The 19,629-nt window shown below is 57.9% G+C and overlaps 10 protein-coding genes across 10 annotated transcripts in view; 6 read left to right on the top strand and 4 right to left on the bottom strand.

The window, feature by feature from the left end:
- Positions 1-155: 155 nt before the first annotated feature.
- OT_ostta03g05600 (Oxoglutarate/iron-dependent dioxygenase) lies at positions 156-1,088 on the top strand (the record flags this gene model as incomplete). Its single annotated transcript, XM_022984932.1, has 1 exon — positions 156-1,088. The coding sequence occupies one exon, from the start codon at positions 156-158 to the stop codon at positions 1,086-1,088; it is 933 nt and encodes a 310-aa protein (XP_022838648.1).
- A 110-nt stretch (positions 1,089-1,198) lies between these two features.
- On the top strand, positions 1,199-2,479 carry OT_ostta03g05590 (CDP-alcohol phosphatidyltransferase; the record flags this gene model as incomplete). The annotated part of the gene is made up of 1 exon (XM_022984931.1): positions 1,199-2,479. The coding sequence occupies one exon, from the start codon at positions 1,199-1,201 to the stop codon at positions 2,477-2,479; it is 1,281 nt and encodes a 426-aa protein (XP_022838647.1).
- An 81-nt stretch (positions 2,480-2,560) lies between these two features.
- On the bottom strand, positions 2,561-3,832 carry OT_ostta03g05580 (unnamed product; the record flags this gene model as incomplete). The annotated part of the gene is made up of 1 exon (XM_003078415.2): positions 2,561-3,832. One exon carries the CDS (start codon positions 3,830-3,832, stop codon positions 2,561-2,563), a length of 1,272 nt encoding a protein of 423 aa, XP_003078463.2.
- Positions 3,833-3,870: 38 nt separating this feature from the next.
- OT_ostta03g05570 (NAD(P)-binding domain) lies at positions 3,871-4,926 on the top strand (the record flags this gene model as incomplete). Its single annotated transcript, XM_003078414.2, has 1 exon — positions 3,871-4,926. The coding sequence occupies one exon, from the start codon at positions 3,871-3,873 to the stop codon at positions 4,924-4,926; it is 1,056 nt and encodes a 351-aa protein (XP_003078462.2).
- A 198-nt stretch (positions 4,927-5,124) lies between these two features.
- OT_ostta03g05560 (Vacuolar protein sorting-associated protein 13A N-terminal domain) lies at positions 5,125-14,181 on the top strand (the record flags this gene model as incomplete). The annotated part of the gene is made up of 1 exon (XM_022984930.1): positions 5,125-14,181. The coding sequence occupies one exon, from the start codon at positions 5,125-5,127 to the stop codon at positions 14,179-14,181; it is 9,057 nt and encodes a 3,018-aa protein (XP_022838646.1).
- A 75-nt stretch (positions 14,182-14,256) lies between these two features.
- Positions 14,257-14,961, bottom strand: OT_ostta03g05550 (unnamed product; the record flags this gene model as incomplete). The annotated part of the gene is made up of 1 exon (XM_003078413.1): positions 14,257-14,961. The coding sequence occupies one exon, from the start codon at positions 14,959-14,961 to the stop codon at positions 14,257-14,259; it is 705 nt and encodes a 234-aa protein (XP_003078461.1).
- Positions 14,962-15,066: 105 nt separating this feature from the next.
- OT_ostta03g05540 (Armadillo-type fold) lies at positions 15,067-16,524 on the top strand (the record flags this gene model as incomplete). Its single annotated transcript, XM_022984929.1, has 1 exon — positions 15,067-16,524. The coding sequence occupies one exon, from the start codon at positions 15,067-15,069 to the stop codon at positions 16,522-16,524; it is 1,458 nt and encodes a 485-aa protein (XP_022838645.1).
- Positions 16,525-16,720: 196 nt separating this feature from the next.
- Positions 16,721-17,305, bottom strand: OT_ostta03g05530 (Zinc finger, PHD-finger; the record flags this gene model as incomplete). The annotated part of the gene is made up of 1 exon (XM_003078411.1): positions 16,721-17,305. One exon carries the CDS (start codon positions 17,303-17,305, stop codon positions 16,721-16,723), a length of 585 nt encoding a protein of 194 aa, XP_003078459.1.
- Positions 17,306-17,631: 326 nt separating this feature from the next.
- Positions 17,632-19,023, top strand: OT_ostta03g05520 (unnamed product; the record flags this gene model as incomplete). The annotated part of the gene is made up of 1 exon (XM_003078410.2): positions 17,632-19,023. The coding sequence occupies one exon, from the start codon at positions 17,632-17,634 to the stop codon at positions 19,021-19,023; it is 1,392 nt and encodes a 463-aa protein (XP_003078458.2).
- A 110-nt stretch (positions 19,024-19,133) lies between these two features.
- OT_ostta03g05510 (unnamed product) overlaps positions 19,134-19,629 on the bottom strand; it is a gene marked incomplete at both ends in the record, with an annotated part of 579 nt that continues 83 nt past the window's right edge. The window contains one exon of the mRNA XM_003078409.2: positions 19,134-19,629. This exon is cut by the window's right edge and continues 83 nt beyond it. Coding sequence (XP_003078457.2) covers positions 19,134-19,629 — 496 coding nt within the window.

Genomic DNA, 19,629 nt, shown 5'->3' with positions numbered 1-19,629 from the left:
GGTCGTCGTCCACGCCGCGTCGCGCGCTGCCGTCGGCGCGCGGGTGGATGAAAAATCACGAGCGACGCGACATCGACGCGCGCGAACGACGCCTTCGACGCGCGCGCGGACGACGACGCGGGCGCGGACGCGGACGGACGACGCGCGCGCGCGAGATGTCGACGTTCGTGCGCCCGGAGGCGAGGAGCGTGACGCCGGTGGAGAAACCGTGCGCGAAGAATGTCGACGACTTTGAACGGGCGATGGAGACGCGCGCGAGGTCGGGAATCGACGCGAGCGGGCGAGTGCGACGGTGCGCGTCGCCGTTGGACGCGTACGTCGTGGGAAACGTGTGCGAGGCGGAGGAGTGCGTGCGGTTGACGCGCGCGGCGACGGCTGCGGGATACACGTTTTGGCACGGCGACGCGGCGAACGCGGCGTTCAGAAACGCGGATACGGTGGAGGTTCGATCGACGGCGATCGCGAGTGAGTTGTGGGAGCGGTTGAGGCCGCACGTGACGAGCGAGATCGAGATCACGTGCGATGAGACGCACGGGGCTGGCGCGCGCGGGAAGTGGGTGGCGACGGGCGTGAACGAGCACCTGTTGTTTAATCGATACGCCTCTCGAGGGCACTTCTCCCCGCACACGGACGGGGCGACGGTGGTGGATTTTAACACGCGATCGTTCTACAGTGTTTTGATTTATTTGAATGATTGCGACGAGGGCGGTGAAACGGTGATGTTCGCGCCTCCCAAAGGCGCCGAGCGATGCCAATTCATACGCGACGACGCCGAGCGGTTTCGATGGCCGAGAGAGTGGATCGTCGACGCCGCGCCGTGTGAACAGGGGAGTGCGCTCGTGTTTCGTCAGGACATACCGCACGAGGGCGCGCCCGTGGGCGAGGGATCGATCAAACTTCTCATTCGCACGGACGTCATGTACTCTCGGCAGCCGCCCGCGTTCGCCGACGCCGTCGGCCTCGAAGCGTACGCGCTGCATCAGCGCGCCATGGAGGCCGAATCCAACGGCGATGCGATGGAAGCGATGCGCTTGTTTAGATTCTGTCGTCGTCTCTGCCCGGATTACGCCGATTTCGTCGGTATTTAGTGCTCGTAGCTCTCGCGGCGCAAGATGATTGATTAGCTCACTTCGCGGTCGCCACATCCATCGCCACTCCGTGCCTCTCGCTCCACTCTTTTCGACCGAAGCGCGCATCGATGCCGATCACGCGCATCCGTCGCGCTCGTTTGGACGTCCTCACGCGCGGTGGTCACGACGGATCGAACGAGCACGCGCGATGTTTCGCCGCCGACTCGAAGACGAGCGGTGCGTCTGAGCCAGACACGGCGCCGTACGCGAACCACCGCGCGCACGTGGGGGCGTCCGAGCGCACGTGCGCGCAGGTACACTCGTATAAATATCGATCACCGCCGTCGTCGACGTTCGAGCGGTGGTTTCTCGAGCGGTGGTGGACGCACGTGGTGGAGAAGTGGTGCCCGACGTGGGTGGCGCCGAACGCGCTGACATTTGGAGGGTTGATGTTCGTGATCGCGACGTACTGGCTCATCTGGGCGATGAGTCCGATGTTGACGCATACCGCGCCGACGTGGACGTACGTTTTGGGGGCGTTGTGCCTGTTCGCCTATCAGACGGCGGACGGTATCGACGGGAAGCAGGCTCGGCGGACGAAGAGCGGGTCGCCGTTGGGTGAAGTTGTCGATCACGGGTGCGACGCGGTGTGCACGTGCGTGTACGGCGTCGTATTCGCGGATTTATTGGCCGCCGGAGTATCGACAGACGAGGGGAAAATACTCGCGATTGCCATCATGACGGGCGCGCGCGTGTTTTTCACCGTCGACACGATTTCAAGCACGTACACCGGGCTCTTACCCGTGAATACGCTGTTCGACGTGCAGGAGATGCAAATCTGCCTGCAACTGAGCATGCTCGTTTTCGCATACGTTGGCAGCGATGTGATGAACTCGGTGCAGATCGGGATTCCACTCATTGGAAACAGAGGCGCCGTTCGCACGTTCTTTGACGTGGCGGCCATCTTCGGTGCGACGCAGCGTGCGAGAACCTTCTACAGGACTGTCACGGCGAAGGATACTCCCCCACATTGGCCAAAGTACCGCAGTCCAACTCGTATCGCGATCTTCTGCGTGTCGCAGGAGTTGTTTCATGGATTTTGCCTGTATCACGCGCCGAATCTGCCTCTCGCGCACGCGACGAGTATGTTTCTGTTCGCCGAGGCGGAGATGAGCATCATGCGAATCCGCGTCTCCGACCCCGATTGGCCTTTATTTAACTGGCTCAACCTTGCCATCGTTTCTTTGACGACGTGTGTACCCGCCGGAAACATGTTCTTGGGCGGTATTCTCTTGGGAGCGACGCTGTTTATTCTCGTGCACCGAAGCGCCACGCTGTGCGCGCAAGTGACGGGCTGCCTAGGTTTGCATCCGAACATCTTCGTTCTTCGTCCGCGTCAGGGTGCGTGAGGGCAAGAATGCCAATAGATCCGATTCATGATAATATGTACAGCTACCACCTAATCTACCGTTCACCGTCCACGCCGTCGTCTAAGCGCGTTCGAACACGGCAAACACCTCGACGTGATTCGTCGCCGGGAAGAAAATGAAAGACTCGTGGTGCGCCAACCGCCACATTCCGCTTCGTATTAACTCGTCCGCATCGCGCTGGAAAGAATCGAATCCACACGAGACGTACATGAGTACCTTCAAGTCGGCGCTCAACGTGTCGCTCGTCAGGGCGGACCGAACCGTCGCGCCCAAACCTTTACGAGGCGGATCGACGATGAGCACGTCGCAGTCCTTCGTCGATTCCACGACAACTCTGTCCGCCTTTTCGACTCGCAGACTCGCTTTAGACTTCACGCCACTAGGTAGTTCATCACGCGTTCGCTCCCACGCCTCTTTCACCGCGGACGACGATTCAACGCATCGAAGACTTTGCACGTCGAGCTCGGCGTTCATCAGGAGCGAGAAGCCAATCGCCCCCGTTCCGGCGTACATCTCGGTGATTCGGGCGCCGCGCGGAACGTGGCGAGGCATGCGTTCTAACAGCGCACCGTACGCCTCCGCGTTCGCTTGCATAAAACTTCCCGGAAGGTAATAAATTGGCGTCCCATCCGGCGTCGCCAACGACGTCAACCGCTCGCCGCGCACGTGCGTCCACCCTCGGTCGTTAAATATCGTGTTCGTCCGCGCATCCTGCAAATTCACCCACACCCCGTGCACGAATTCACGCCCTCCTCTCCTCGCTAAATCGTCGCACACATCCTCTACGCGCTTCGTCATTTCGCTCGCGTTCCACACCAGCGAAATCGACGCGCGCGCGCGTTCACCATCCCTCGACGGATTCCGCGCACCCGCACTCGACACCCCCTGCACCACCACCTGCACGTATCGCAGCTCCCCCCGTCCGCTCGACTCGTCGTACGCCTCGACGCCCATCGCCCGACACGTCTCCCGCGTCAACGCCGCCGCCCGGTCCACCGCGCGATGCGACACCGCGCACGTCTCCATCGCCACCACATCGTGCGTCCCGCGCGCGAACAACCCGAGCGACACCCCGTGATCATCCTCCCGCACCGCGAGCTTCGCTTTACACCGCCAGCGCGTGGACGACCCTCGAAACGTGACGTGGTCATCACCAAAGTACGCGCGAACGCGCGTCAACACCTCCGGGTCCAACGGTGCGTCCACGCGCGCGCACCCGGCGCACCGCGGGTGCGACGCGCACTCGAACGCGCCCTCGCGCGCGCTCGCGCGCGCTCGAGCGCGCGCGCGTGGTCCACGGGCCGACGCGCGAACGGGCGATGGACGCGACATCCCGTCGCGCTCTGCCGTCCCTCGCGCGCGCGCGCGCGATGTCGACGACGACGGCGACGGGCGCGACGACGGTGACGTCGACGCGACGGGCGGGACGACGACGCGCGCGTTCGCGCGCGCGAGGGGTGCGAACGAATGTGTTGGACCCGGCGCGAGACGTCGTCGTCGTCTCGGGCGCGCTCGAACGCCTGGCGCAGTGCGCGGCGAATCGATTGCGCGTGAACGATGGGAGCGCGGACGTGCGAGTGATCGCGTCGATGCCGGGCGAGGCGTTCGAGGGGATCGCGAACCCGAGAGACGCGCGGAGCGCGGAGTTGACGTATCCGCACGCGGGGACGCTGGCGTTGCTCGAGGAATCCGAAGTGATCGTGATGCGAGAGGGGAGCGAGGAGATAAGAGGGGTTGAAAAGGAGGTGACGTGCGTGATATTTGCCGAGGAGACGTCGAGGCGTTTGAGGGAGAGCGTGGACGCGTTCGCGACGCGGGTCGACGCGGGGGCGTATCCAAAGCTTCGTAGAGTGATCCTGATCTCGCGCGTGGGGGTCGAGCGGCGAGATGAAAATCCGTTCAAGTACATGAATCGAAAGACGTTTCGCGGTGGGGCGCCTCTGGACGAGTGCGTCGCCGCGGAGGAGGCGATTGTGACGCGCGCGGCGAAGACGATAAAGCCGGGCGGCGTCGCCGACGGATGGACGTACACCATCGTTCGCACCGGTGAGCTTCGCGGGAACGGGCCGATGGGCGTCGCGTACGGTGGTGATTACGCGCTCACGCTCGTGGACAACGCGTTCGACGTTCGGATGCAGGACATCGATGTCGCTCCGGGCGACACCATGAACGGTAAGGATTACACCAAGCGACTCAGCGCCGCCGTCTTCGCCAATCGCATGCTCACCACGTCCAGGTACGACGTCCTGAACGCGACGTACAGCATCATCTCGACCGGTCCCGTCCCGCGCGAGCGACGAATGGGATACGACGTCGCCAAGGGTAAGGTTCCTCCGCCGCTCTCCGACCGCGAAGTCGACGAGCGCGTCGCGCCCAAGGAGGGCGAGTCCGAGCGCGCGCCCCAAGGGTCGCCCGTTCCCACCTAATTTATCACCACACCCATTGTCCGACGCATTCGAGTCCCCCGAGTCGTGTTCCCATCGCGTCCACGTCACGTCTTCGCGCTTCGTCCCGTCTCGTCGACGCGCGGACAGAACCAAATTGCCCTCTGCGCGCGCCGCACTGCGCGCCCGCGGGCGCTCGTGCGGTCGTCCTCGACCGAGCCGGTGGACGGAATCAAAGCGATGATCGGTCTCCACACCGCGCTCGCGCCCTTGATCGCGCGCGTGTTGCGGCACTACGTCGACGGAATATCCAAGGAGAATGTCCACGCGAGTTTGCTCGGACGAAAACTTCGCCTGAGCGACGTGACGCTGCGCAAAGACGCGCTCGATGGACTCGCGTTGCCGTGTAACGTGGTCAAGGTGCGGGTGCGGGTGTTGGAGATCGCGTTTAGGCCGTTCGCGAGAGATTCGATCGTCGTCAAGGTGGACGGCGTCGAGTGCGAGCTCGAACAGGCGAGCGAAGGGGACGACGACGTGGATTACGATGAGCTCTTGAGCAGGAGAGACGCGAGGGAAAAGATTATGGAGGAAATAGCGAGGGATTTAGCGTCCAGGGTGGAGGCCGAGACGAGCGGGGGGGTGTCGAAAGCGATAGCGGCGGCGGCGCTCGAGCGGTTATCTTTCGAGAGCGCCGCCGGGAGTGTGACGTTTAGAACCAGAGGTTCGCGTCGAGGGGTCATTCAGGTGGGTTGGAGGAACGTTTCGATTCGAAGTGCGTCGATGACGACGTCGACGTCGACGTCGACGTCGAGCAGAGCCGATGATGAGGACGGCGATGGAGAATTGAGCGGCGTTCGCGCCTCAAAGCGATTCAAGGGAGTGACTAAGATCATGTTCAGCGGCGACACACGGAAGAGGGTGGAATTGAATGGGTTGTCGGTAATCGTGAATGACGGTGGCGGGTCCTCGGGAGTCGTTATCGGGCCGGATGCTCGACTTAGGATGGATGCGCACTTGCACAAGAGACCGAAGAGAGAGCGATATGAGCATCCCAATGCGTCGGTGTATGTCGTGAAGATGGACGTTAAGGATAAATTAGAGGCACTTGTTAGCGCGTCTCAGGTGAAGATGGTGCAACTTGCGATGGACGACATGGAAATGTGGGCGAAGAGGAGGGCTCACGGCGAGCGGAGGCCGAAGACCAAAAATCCAGTTGATTGGTGGAGATACGCAGTCAGAGCTACGGTACCGCGCGGAAAGCGACATAGAGCTCGAGTCTTGGAAACGATGCGGCGCGCGAAGGCACATCTAAAATCCTACATCGAAATACACGCCGAGCGTTCGCTCGGAAAGGAGGTGGCGATGCCGAAACATCTACAAAGTTTTGAGGCTGGGCTCAGCAAATACGATCTTGTTTATATCACCCAACTCGCCGAAGTTGAAGCGGCGAAACGGAGGAAAGGAGGAGACTCAGAGATGGATAGTTGGCTTCCGTCAGAGCACACCATGTACAGTGCGTCGCAAATTTTTGGCACGAGTGAAGATGTCCGGCGTCCTCGCACGTCCACCAACACGTCGACATCTTCATCGAATTTCTCGAGTTATGTGTACGCGAAAGGTACGGGTTATCTGTCCAAAGCGTATGGCTACATGAGATTTCCTAGTCTCAGCCGCTCTAGCGAGGTGTCCCATGATGAATTCAAACCTGAAGCAACGATTGTAATTCCTGGTGTTTCCGTGACAATGTGCGATCAATCAATGTCGAATAGAGTCAGGTTCACCGCACGTGGAATTTCGTTGAATCACGGTCCGCTAGTGAATGACGTCGACGGCGTTTTGAGTGAAACCGTACTCACCGTGGACCAGGTTCACGGCGAGGATTTGAGCAACGACCGCGTGGGGAAAATGATATGGGCACGTGTCGTCGACGGCGACGACGCGCGCCCAGCAGTTGTGGTCAAGTTGAACCCAGACTCGTGCCCAGATCTCGACGTCCTCATGAGTACTCACGTCAAACTTTCACCACACGCCATCGTGGTTCAGCCGAGTACTATTCGAGTATTGATGTCCATGATGAATGCGCTTGATACACCTTTCGCCACGGCCTTCAAAAATTCCGCACTTGCGCTTAACAGCCACTCACCACAGTGTAGATTGGGAATCATTGAATCACTCGGATCAGGGTTAGTAGCAAGTCCGACTCTGATCGAGGTTGACTCTCCGTTGATTATTATTTCGTCGAAACCTGTCAGTCGCTTCAAGACAGAGAATGACATCTCTGGAGCCTTGGCCTTCGGAGTCGAGAAGTTTGTGTTGTGCACGCAAAACGGTTTGCTGTCGCGTGAAGACGTTTTTGATAAGCTAGTGGAGGAGAGTTCGACCTCCGATTTCGAAAACGTGAATGCGCTCGCTCTGCGCACTCGCACTTTCGCGCGCGTAGACGGCGCTTGGGCGAGCGCGTCCAACGCCCCAATGCCGATTGTGTCAGACGTGAAAATGACGCTAGTGAACGACATCACCTTGTTCGATTCTGATACGACAATGGTTAACCTCGGCCCTTTAGAGCTCGAGTTCACTCCAGAGAGCATGGCTGCTTTGTTGCACGCCGTTGCGGTTTTTTCAGACGTCGCGCCTTCGTCATCATCCTCATCGACGACACCGGCGCCCGTCGATTCCGCAGTCAAGTTCGAGGTACCAAAGATCAAGGTGAGTCTCAAGAGCGGAGACGACCGTCTGGAATACGTCATCTCAGATGTTAACGTAGCGATGAAAGGTTCGTCGAATGATTGGAGAATGAAGTCGACGATTGGTCAGCTTTCTGGTGAGCACGTATCAGGCTTTGAGAGAACAGCGCTTTTAAAGTGCTCGTCGCCATTCATGAAGGCAAATGTGTGCTCACGAGTCGCCGGAATCATTGAAGTTGGTACGATTGAGGCGCGATGCACGAGGCAGATGTTGAACATGCTCTCCGATATGGCTTTCCAAACGAAAGGAATTCGCACAATCGAGGGCGACTTGGTTCTATGTCCTCGTATGCATGAATGCTGTCCAATTCAAAGTGAGTTTGAAAAGGCATGGAGTTCGGTTGAGACATTCGATATTCCCGACACTGGAGCGGGTTTCTTACGCGGTACGATAGAACCGATGTGCTTCAAACTCTTCGAGGAGTCCGATGAAACAGATGCTCTCATTCTGACGACGCACGCTATGGAAATTTGTGGCAACGTGACGCACGTCGAGCTCGAGCTTCATAGAATGCTCCTCTCTATTCTAAACGTGCGCTCACAAATGCTATTGTTTGATGTCGAAGAAGTACGCGCGCAGCATTCAGTTGGCACGAAAGAGACCACGAGTGTGCGTATTGGATCGATCGCACTTGAAGTGACGCCTGAGAGCACACGAAGATTGGTCGCAATCATGCAGACTGTTCCTCAGATACCGTCGTTGTCGATCGATTCACCGAAATCCAATACTAACGCGGGCATCATTTCTTCTCTTCCTAACTTGGATTTGAGCGTTAAGAGTGTCAAGCTGAGCGCTAAGGACGAGGATGAAGTGGCTGTTATATTCTCTGATGTGGCCACGCGTATCGATGCACACGACAAAGCAGTGAAAATAGAGTTGAATATCGACTCCGCAGGCGTCGATGTAACGACGCGAAGCAATCGAGATCGACCGTTTAGCGTGATCAAGTTGAACGACAAGACGCACGACGCCTTGAAAGTAGTCGCTGAAGGCATTTCTCGTACAGAGATGCGAGAAGAAATCAAGGTGGAAGTACATATCGGCGATGGAGTTGTTGAATTCAACGCCCCGTACATTATTGCTGCCGTTAACGTTTGTACCAGCATCTCTCGATCGCTTCCAGAACAGAATTCGTCACCGATGGGCACAACTTCGAGGGTCGATGTAGAACGCAGTCCATCGATAACTGCCGAGTTGAGCACTGGCATGTGGACCTTCCAACTGCCATGGCGATCGGAGCTTGAAAGACACGCGCCACTGCGCATGATACGACTGAGAACGAGACAAGCGGTTGGATTGCATGAATTTGTACTTGGCTCGACAATTCAGGCGACGTTTTTCCTTCAAGAGTTCAAGCTCGAGACGGGATACTGCAAAGATGAACAGGACCAAGAGGACTCTTCCGTAATGTTCACGCTCGCGGAGGTCACCGGATTGGAAACTCAGATTAATGTGCCTGCGACGTCCTCATCGTATTGCACAAGCGAGGTTGTTCCAAAATTTGAAGTCACTGCTGAGAGCGTGAGTGCTCACGCGAATGAAATCTCGCTGCATCTTCTCATAGAAATTGCAGAGCTGGTCATGGCCCAGCCCGCCACGGCGCAGGCGATTGAAGCGTATGACGCACTGCCTCAGAGCGCTTCTTCGAAAATTTTCGAGGCTTCCTTACGCGTCGATGTCATCACTGCGTGTCTTGAATACTCTCAAGTGCATCGCAGCGTGCCAATCGTGCAAGCTATGATGACCAACATGCGAGCAGAGATGAGGAGCTCTAACTTGGGAGCGGATATCAATGTCAACGTTCACGCGGAGGTTGATTATCTACATCCAGTAAAAGCAGCGTGGGAGCCAATCATCGAATCGACGCCGTTTCTCGTCTCAACTAAAATGACCACTGAGTTTCAGCCGACTTCGGTCACTGTGTCAGTCGCTTCTGGGTTGGATGTGACTGTTTCACCAAGTGTTGTCGAAGCCCTGCTTAAGGCGCAAGTTGTCGTAGAATCAGCGCAGACAGCAATAGCAGATCTTGAGCACTCTACCTCTTTTGGACCATGCTCGTATCAGATGACGAACGTCACGGGTTTTGACGTCGATTACGGGTTGTCTTACGTTCGTGATGGTGCGATCACGCATGCCGGAGAGGGTACAACTGTCGCCGGCGACACTCAACTGATGCGCTTTGCAAAACGCGAGGAGAAGTATCGGGTTGATCAACACAGAGTCTTCGAATGTGGTGCATCTTATTGGGCGTCCCCCATCGATGACGACGATGTTGATGGTGGACATGGACAAGACACTGCGCAGGAACCCGTACCCCACGTGTCTGTGGAATTCAAAACAGTGGACGTCGATGCTGAACCGATTTCCCTCCATGGAGGAATGGATGAGGAGCGCAGGTTATTAGAATATGCAGCTCATCTCGAGGACGGTTCGAGCACACGGATCATCGCCGAGATCGGCCCATGTTCAACCAGAGTGAACCGTTACGAATTGCTTCTCCGATCTGACGTCTCGATCTTGAATGGTACGAGCTTTCCAATCGTGATGTGCTTTCAGCACAGTGTCGCTCTCCCGTCGACGATTTTTGGACCGATTTTCCCGGGCGAGAGTGCCTGGCTTCCCATACCTTTGTGCAAATATCGCAAAGTGCAGTGGCGTGCGATGTCACTTGACGAGGATTTTGAGGATTTTGGCGACATTTCTGCTGTGGATGCCGACGTGGGCGATTCATTAGGTGGATCGCCATTTCTCAGTCCTTTGCAACGCGGGAAGAAATCAGCTACCAGTCAGTCGCCGCGACTCTGTGGCGGCAGTTCGGGACCACGGCATCAACATCACTGGAGCACCGCATTCACCTTCAATGATCTCATAACCAACGATGGTGCGATAGCTGCGTCGCTATGCTCAACAGCTAGTGCGCAAGAGGTTGAATCTTCCAAGCCGTACACGTGCGCACTCGTCGTGACTCGCAGCGAAGAGTTCAAACGGGTGCAACTCGCTTTGTGCTCACCACTGAGGATCGTCAACGCGCTGCCGCTACAGCTCGTCGTAACGTGCTGTTCGAAGAATGCCTTTAAGCACGATATGATAACTGAATCCCGCGTGGTGAGTCCAGGTGAGTCCGTCCTTTTCACCACTCTTCATCCAACTTGGTCGGCGACGGTGACAGCGCAAATCATCGGCTACGAGACGTGTGAGGATCTAATCGTGCCTGAGTACACGCAGGCTCTGAAGACTGCCAAACGACGCTCAAACGGTGAAATATATCACATTGACCGCGACGCGAAGCCAGTGGATCGCAAAGGAAGTCAGGATTCTTTCGCAGCGGTTTCACTTCGGTTTGCATTTTCAATAGACGACGTGACGCAAGTACGAACCTTGCACTGCGCCGCGCCATTGATTATCCTCAATGCGACATCATGTGCGATCGTGCTCGAAGACATGCTGCACGGGATTAAAGCGGAAGATTCTACACTACTGCGTGAAGCCGAATCGAATGAGATGATCCCTCAGACGCAGCAAGGCAAGCTAACGAGCACGCCACTGCGTCTTTTCGAGGAAGACGCAGAGAATTTTGAGACGCCGCCACCGGTGTCACCGTTCGCTCGACTGGCTCAAAATCAGGCGTTACCGCAGCTTTCAAGCTCACGTTCCTCAACTGTGTTCACGGACGCGAGTCCAGTGTTACTGAGGCAATCTTCGTTGCGTTTGAATGCTGAATCAATAAATTTCGTCACTCCAACGACACCTGGACAGCATTCAACGCCATCTGTCGTGCAAAGGTCAGAATTCTACGACAAAGGTGACAATGGCGTCGCGACGCGAGTGAGTATTCTAGGGAGCTCTGCGCACTGGCGAAAAAAAATCACTCATCGTCCACGTGTGCGCATTCGTCTCAAGGCATCCCGGTTTTGGAGTAGGCCGTTCAGGATCAGCCCCGACGGCGTTCCCATTGAGATATCAGTTCCTTCTGAGAGCAGCGCTGACGTGTGTGAGCATCGTTTCATCGCTACATCTAGCGTCGCTACAACGGAGAAAATGTATGACACTGCAAAACTCGATATTCGACCAAAGTTTCTCATCAAAAGTACGCTTGACGAAGCGATTTGGATACGACACGGTGGCACCGAGCATGTCGAGCTACTGCCTGCTCGAACGACTAGGCCTCTGAAATGGTTCGATTGGAGAGGGAAAAAGTCAAAAATTGTCATGTTTCGACCGGAAAAGGGGGTGTTCGAGTGGTCTAAGCCTGTGATTGTTCCGGATCACGTGGCGTCCATTCTGAAGATGCATCACATCGGCGTAAATAGCAGCATGCACACGGAAACCATCACCGTCTCCATTCTCGAGAACGACGACAGTTCCTTCACGATACGCATAGCGCGGCCGACTGAGATCGACGGTATCCTTGGCATGCACACGATTGAGAATCACTCAAACGTTGAGATTTGGTATCATCAGCTCGGCACAAGTGGTGATCAGTTGCGCCTGGGTCCGAAAGAGAGCGACGAACGTATGATAGAGGATTCGTCTCTACCGCGTGCCCTGGTCATTGGTTACGGTGAACTCCCTTTAGGAGAGCCAATATCTCTGGATGTCTCGCGCGAGATATCGTACAGCGTCGTGACCACGGATCGAAACTGTTTGCGAATCACGGTGACGAGAGAGGGTCCGATGTGTTCCGTAATAATTGAGGATGCGCTCGGCACACGTGTGTCTACAACACCCGAGCGTCCAATCTTGCGACCGAAATCTGTCGAACGCGACAACCCGCAGGTTGATTTTTCGCTGAAATGCAATTGGATTGGCATGAGTATGCTTCACGGTCACGAAGAGCTCATGTACGCACGGATGAGCGATGTGGCCGTGAAGACCATCACAGATGGCTCAGAGTTCAAGAGCGCTCTTCGTGTTAAGCACATTCGAGTGGATCATACGAGCACGCGAGCAAAACGGCCCATTGTCTTGGATATACCGGAGCGACATCAGAGTGCTCGCGAGGCCATGGAACTTCAAGTTCACGGTTGGATGCATAGAATGAACGGCTTACCAGTTGTGCGTTCATTGAAGATTGATTTGGCTCCGGCGTTCATTGACATACACGATGAACTCATCGACGTAATACCATTGGCGATCGAACCGTGCATGAGGCATGCCGAACTTCTTCTACCGCCAGCGAAACCGAACAAGGGGAAGAGCAAGGGATCGAACAAGCGTCAACAAGAAGGTGAAACCATGAGCGCACTCACATCGGTTTACCTGCAGGAACTAATCATCAATGATGTGGAACTCATCTTGTCGTTTTCCCGATTACCGGGGCTACCCATCGCCATTCGCTCTCTCGCTGGGGTCGACCGAGCGCGCCTTCGCATGAAAGGTTTTCATATGAACCAACCTTCGCTAATGGCGGCAGATGTTGGCGCAATGGCCGCGAGGCATTTCAGCAGAGAGGCTGTCGTCCTTGCGAGCTCCTTGTGGGCGCACAATTCTTTGCTCGGTGATCCAAAACGATTGTGGGAAGAAATATTTGAGGCGTTCAATGAGTTCCATAGCGGGTCAACAGTCACAGCGTTGCCGCGAGTTGTCATGGCACTCACAGCGGCATTCGCGCACTCCGGAGAAGTGGCCTTATCACAAGCGAGAGATGTCGTCGAGGGTTGGCTCGAAGCTTTGGAAGCTTCGCAGAGCAAGCGGCGCTTCGCTCTTCAAACTCGGAGACTCGGTGCGGTGGAGGACTCGCAGAAGAAAGTCAGTGAAACTTTACTTCAACACGCGTTTGATACCGTCGCGCGAGTTATTTTTGACGTTATCGACGGACCTTTATCCGGTATGGAGATAGGTGGCGTGTGGGGCATGATGGAAGGTTCAGCAATAGGCGCACTGAGCGCGTTCACTCGCGTGTTGGCGACGATTTTAGACGCCTCTGAGTTGAGCGCGCGAAGGCTTCGATTGTTTGCTGCGATTAAAACGTTCGATGAGAGCGAATACATGCGGCCGAGACGTCCGCTACCGACGTCTTACATGGACCCTGTTCGTCCTTACCATTACATCGAAGCAATCGGGCGGATGACGCTTGCGAAACTAGAGACGAGCGAACGTGATGAAAAATTCGTCGCCGCGGCAACCATGTCGTGGCCGTCGTACGACTTCTGCATCTTGACCGGAGGTAAACTCCTCATTATTAGTCGACCACGCGATGCGGGAGCGATACCATACGTTCGGTCGAGCGTGAGATTTGTGGACATCACAGGCGTCCTTCGTGATAGCCATCGCGTATCGATCAACGCCGTGACTGCCGTTGAATCGATGCAATCTCAGCCGGTGACGATGCAAAGCGCACTCGATCGCGCGTACAGCTTCGCGCTCTCGGCGCTCGGTCGTTTTAGAACGAGCGCGTCGACGTATTCGACTCCGAACGACGAGGCATCGCGCGCTTACGAGGACACGACGCCAAGGACGGTCGTAGTGCGATGCGCCGACGAGGACGCTGCACATTGGCTCACCAGCGCGCTCTCGCCCTTCGTCCACGCCAACTCCGCGCGACGCCAGTAGATAGCATTGTAATTTGTAGATTTCTTAGATTTCTGTACTACTACCGGTGGTTCTTAGACGTGGTTGTTACAAAATTCAGGGCTCTTGCTTTTGAGCCGCTCGCTTGGCGGCATTTTTAGCCGCAAGTTCGATCATCCACTGCGGCTTCTCCGCCTTTGGCGCCTCGCTCGGCACCGGCGATGTAATCTCGCGACGATCACCATTTATCGCCTCCACCTCGCTCGCCTCGCCGTCCGCCTCTGCACCGCTGCTCAACGCCGCCTCCTCCGCCCGCTGCTCGATCCCGCTCGTCTCCGAGTCCCCCTCGCTCGCCGCCGCCTTCACCCCAACCTTCTTCAGCACCCCTCGGAGCTCACCCATGGCCATGGCGTTCATTCCCGGAAGCGTGTACCTCATCCCTCGCCCCGCGCCTCGTCGCGGTTTCCCCTCCGCGTCGAACATATCCTCAAACGTCTCGTCCACGTCGCCCTCCGCGTCGACCGATCCGTCATCCCCATCACCGCCCCTCGTCCGCATCACGCTCTTCGTCGCCCGGCGCGTCGCGCGCACGTCCGCGAACGCCTCTCCCGCGTGTTCCCGCACGCGCTCCAGCGCCGCGTCCAGCGCTTCGGCGATGTTTCCCGCGAGCGCGGTGCCTCGAACGACGCTCAGCGCGAGCTCGCCATCGCCGTCGTCCACCGCTCGCGCGCTCGCCTCCGCCGCGGCGTCCTCGAGCGCGCGCGCGAGGTCCGTGAGCGTGTCCGCGAGCGATCGCACGTCCGCGACGCGCCACGACGGCATGGCGCGTCGCGCAAAGACGGCGTGGAGACACTCGGATCGATTCGAAGCCAACGACCTCGACGATGCGCGACGCGATCGCGGCACGCGTCGACGCGCTCGCGCGTCATGCGGGTCGCCCGTCGGCGCATGGTGCGCGCGCTGAGTGACTTTGTCGCGTGCATCACGTGCTCGAAGGAGGAGGAGGAGGTGGTGATCGCGGAGAAGGAGGTGGATGAGAAGATTCAACAAATCATGAAGTGGAAGCGAAGCACGGGGAAGGTGAACGCGTTAAAGCTGTGGTTGGTCGAGCTCGAGGGATGGATCGCGGAGGAGGTGGAGCATCGTTACGGGAAACACATCGCGAGGTCTCACGGTGGGTTCGTCAAGGAGACGCTCCCGAGTTTGTGTAAATTTAAGGAAATGCCGGTGCAGATTGCGGCGTTGGCGTTGGTGGAGCGTCTCGGGATGGCGGACGAGACGGCGACGATGTTAGGGACGAAGGAGATGTTTAAAACATGCGTGGGGATCATCAAAGGGAAAAAGGCCAAGAATTTAGGCGCCGCGGCGAGCGGGGCGCTGTCGACGCTTGTGAACCACGAGGACACGCGGTACTTGGCGAGCGACGAGGGACTGGATAAATCCATGTCGAGTCTCATCGTTGAGAAGGGATTAGGGGTGGTGACGAAGAGAAATTGCGTCGTTACGTTTGCCAGAATGGCCGATGATCCCGAGGTGGCGTCTCTCATGAGCGCGAAGAACCCGGATCAGGTGATAAAGACGCTTTTAGATTTCGTCGACAAGACAGACGACATGGACACGGAGAAGTGGGCACTCATCGGCCTGGCGCGTCTGGCGATGAACGACGCGTTCAGTGATATTTTGCAGAAGAAAGGACACATCCCTTTCCTGTTTGAGCTCTCACGAGATAAGATTCCGACGAGAAAGCTCGCAGCGTCTCTCGTCATCGCCCACCTGGCGAGAAACAAAAATTTGCGCGAGACGTTGGTGAGGCATCGTGCGATTCAGTTGTTTTGCGCCATTGCGATGAACACCTCGGAACGAGTAGATATGGCGGAGATGCAACTAGTCGCAGCGATGGGTCTGAAGAATTTGGCGTCGAACTTTGAGCTTCGCGCGCTCGCCGGTCGCACCGGCGCCATTTCCTCGTGCCTCTTCATGATGAAGAGCCCGCAGCAGGAAGTCGCGCGCTTCGCTGCGCTCGCGATCGCTGAACTTTCCCTCTACGAACCGAACGGTCGGAAGTTTGTTCAACAAGGAGTGCTCAAGTGGATCATCAAGCTCGCGCGCACGGGCGACGTGCGATCTGAAGTCGCGGCCATCGGCGCCTTATCCAACCTGATGTTGACGCCCGAGAACCAAGGAGCTATGATCGCCGAAGATGGTACCAAGGTGGTGGACGCTCTACAAAACTCGCGAAACACGCGCGTCGCTCACCTCGCAAAACAGCTACTGAAGCGTCTGCGCCTGGCGAAGCTTCGCGCGGCGTGCAAGCTCGCGGCGCGAATGAAGGCGACGGGCAAAGCGCTCATCGAGCAGGGTGTAGTCATCGGCGATGGATATTAGATCCCATCGCTCAAACAACTAGCAAGTATAGATAGATACTAGCGCGCCTTTGCTTCTTCGCAAGGCGCGATTTGTGGTGATGAACGTTGAAAACTGTCACTGTACGTTTCAAGCAAGTCGTGTGCACGCGCGAGACTAAGTATACTATTCGGGATCGCTATTCGGCTACGCCGCGCGTGCGTGATCGGCTTCGGGTTTACATCATCGGCGATTTTCCCGCTCGGCACATCGAACACGTCCATTCTTTGACCTTTGACACGCTCGCGTGCGTCTCGCCGACGCACTGCGGATGAAACCAATCGTGACACTTTTCACAATGAACCATGAAACGATCGGGGTTGTACGGCTCCGCGCACGCACAAAACACCGGTACCTTTTCCGGTTTAAACTTCCCCTCCGAACTCTTGTACATGAACCTCGAGTAAAAATCGTACTCGGTCACCGCGTCGAGTTTTACGTAATCTTTCAGCGCGTGCACCTCGCACTTCGCATCGAGCGTGTTCACGCTCACCCAATCGAAGTGATCGCTCGCAAACAACTCCTTGACGCCGTGAAACCGTTTCCTCCCCCCCGCCGCCTCCTGCGGTCTGTAGTACCAACATATTCTCGCCTTTACCGCCCCCTTGTCAACCGTCACGCTCACGATTCGCCCGACGTACCGCTCGCGCACCCCCGGCGCTTTCACCAACACCGCATCGTTCACCTCGAACACGTCGTCACCGATCACGACGCGCGCGATCTCACCGTCGGGGACGTCCACGGAGACTTTCGGTCCGCCCATGGCGTGCGCGGCGTCGATGCGCGCCCGCGTGCGATCACCGCGCGCGCTCGGGTCGGGCGCCGACGCCGAGGCCGAGGACGTCGACGCCGCGGGTCCGCGCCCGCGACGCGCGCGGGCGAGAGTGTGGACGTCCGAGCTCGGGGGGCGGACGACGGCCGATGGGGGTGTTTCAAAAAAACGAAACACCTAGAAAGTACGTACACGCGAATCGATGGCGGTCTCGGCGACGGTGAATCGAATCGTCACATCGCGCGACGGGCCGGTACCGGTGCGTCGCCCGCGCGCGAGGGCTGGACGAGACATGGGACCGGACCTTGGGGGCGATCATGCGCGTCGCGCGGTGCGGGACGCCGAAACGATCGGCGGACGTGGGGGAGACGCGGACGCGGGAGGATGGGCGGACGGCGGAGGCGAACGCGCGCGCGCGCGCGACGGATGGTGCGGCGTCGACGGAGACGGTGACGGGGGAGAGAACGCGGAAGGAAGGGGCGGTGGGTGATCCGGGACGCGGCGCCGTGGTGGATTTCGTGGACGCGCTTCGAGAGGATGGGACGTTGCGGCGGTTGGAGTCGGCGGCGGAGCGCTTGCGAGAGGCGACGCGCGGAGGCGCGCGCGAGATCGATCGGTCGTCGAGCGATCGGTCGACGGAACGGCGCGAGAACGCGGAGCATAAGCTGTTACAGTACCTAGATAACTCGGATCGATCGTCGAACGAGGAGCTGTGGCGGTTGGAGTCGGGGATCGTCGCGCCGACGAACACGGCGATCGCGACGCGTCTCTCGGGCGAATCGAGGAGTTCGACCGCGACGTCGGCTCCGTCCATCGAGTCGGATATCGACGCGTTATTGAATTTCGTCGAAAAGTCGTGCGCAAATGCCCGTGAATTGGATGATGAGCCGAACGACGAGCGCACGCCGGAGCCGATGCTCACTCGATCGAAAGCGATTCGTTGTCGTCCGACGTTACCCGGCATTTCAAGCGACGACGACGACACCGATTCTCCGGGATTCACGCCACCGAAAAAAGTTGTACCGTCATCACAGGATTCTCTCGCAGCGGTAGAGTCTCTGAAAGGACGCAGGAGCAGCTCATCGCGATCAATGACACACGACAGTTCACCGTCCGACGACGTCAATCGATTCGATCGGTTCACCGGTACGCGATTCGACGACGTGTTTCCAGCTCTGCTTCGCGCTCAGATTCACGACGCGCTCAGTGAATCGAACATCATCCATTCGAGTTCGACCGATAACGACGGTGGACCATCCGACGTTTGGCCGGTGATGCTTCGGTTTCGTTTGTTGGATATTCCGCGCCAACGATTGCGATCGGCTCGACCGACGCTCAACGCGACCATCGGACTATGTCTTCTGAGAAGCATCGACGCCGAGGCGCAAATGTTGGATCGCGAGCTGTCTGTGAACGCGATTAAAATGAGTGCGATCGAGCGCGAAGTGCGCGAGAAGTCCATGCTCGTGCGGAGGGCGATTTTTGAAATTCCTTCCGAGCGCCTGCGCGAAGCGCTCGTCGAACTCCACCAACTCTCTCTCGATCTCCTCCTTCGCCAAGGCGTCGTTCGTCAGTTCGAGTCTCAGCTGGCTCGCATCAATACCGTTCTCGCTGACCCACGCGTGCGCCGGAAGCCCGAAACGGCGAGCGACGCCTTTGATTACGCGTGCGCGCTCGGACTCCAGGGCCATCAGTCCGCCGGGCGCTGAGACGTTGAGAATCGCCTGCACGACGAGCACGAATGATTCGAAATATTTGAAATATTTGACCTATGCGATGTGGTGACCTATTACAACTCGAGGGACTCCGCGGGCTCGACTCACGCGTCGTTAAAGTGCACGCCTCCCGCGTTGACGACGACCCAGAACGTGCCCAACATCAGCGAGATGATGGTCGTGAACGAGAGCACGATGACAACCTGGCCGAGAGTCGGCCTCGGGAGAGATTCGAGCAAAGATTTCTTTTGTTCCTCGACCACCGGTTTCGACGCCCTCTTCTTCGCCGGCGCGGCGCCGTAAAGCGCGGCTTCGGGTTCGTTGAACGGGTTCTTCGCCGAGCTCGCGCCGCCGAACGGCGACTTCGCCGCGTTCGATCCCGGCGCCGCCGCGAAGGGCGACCGCGCCTCCGCCGCCCCGAATGGACTCTGCGCTGGCGTATTCCCGCCCGCGGCGGGCGTCACGCTCGCACCGAAAGGGCTCGCCGGCTTCGCCGCCGGTTTCGCCGCCTCCGCGCCGAACGGACTCGCCGGTTTCCCCGACGCCGCGTCCCCGAACGGACTCGCCGGCGTCGCCGTCGACGCCGCCGCCGTCCCCCCA

The sequence above is a fragment of the Ostreococcus tauri genome (genome assembly GCF_000214015.3).
Source record: "Ostreococcus tauri WGS project CAID00000000 data, contig chromosome 03, whole genome shotgun sequence".
Classification (NCBI taxonomy): domain Eukaryota; kingdom Viridiplantae; phylum Chlorophyta; class Mamiellophyceae; order Mamiellales; family Bathycoccaceae; genus Ostreococcus; species Ostreococcus tauri.
The sequence above is the reverse complement of the archived record's forward strand: the minus strand, read 5'-3'. Positions and strand labels throughout refer to the sequence as shown.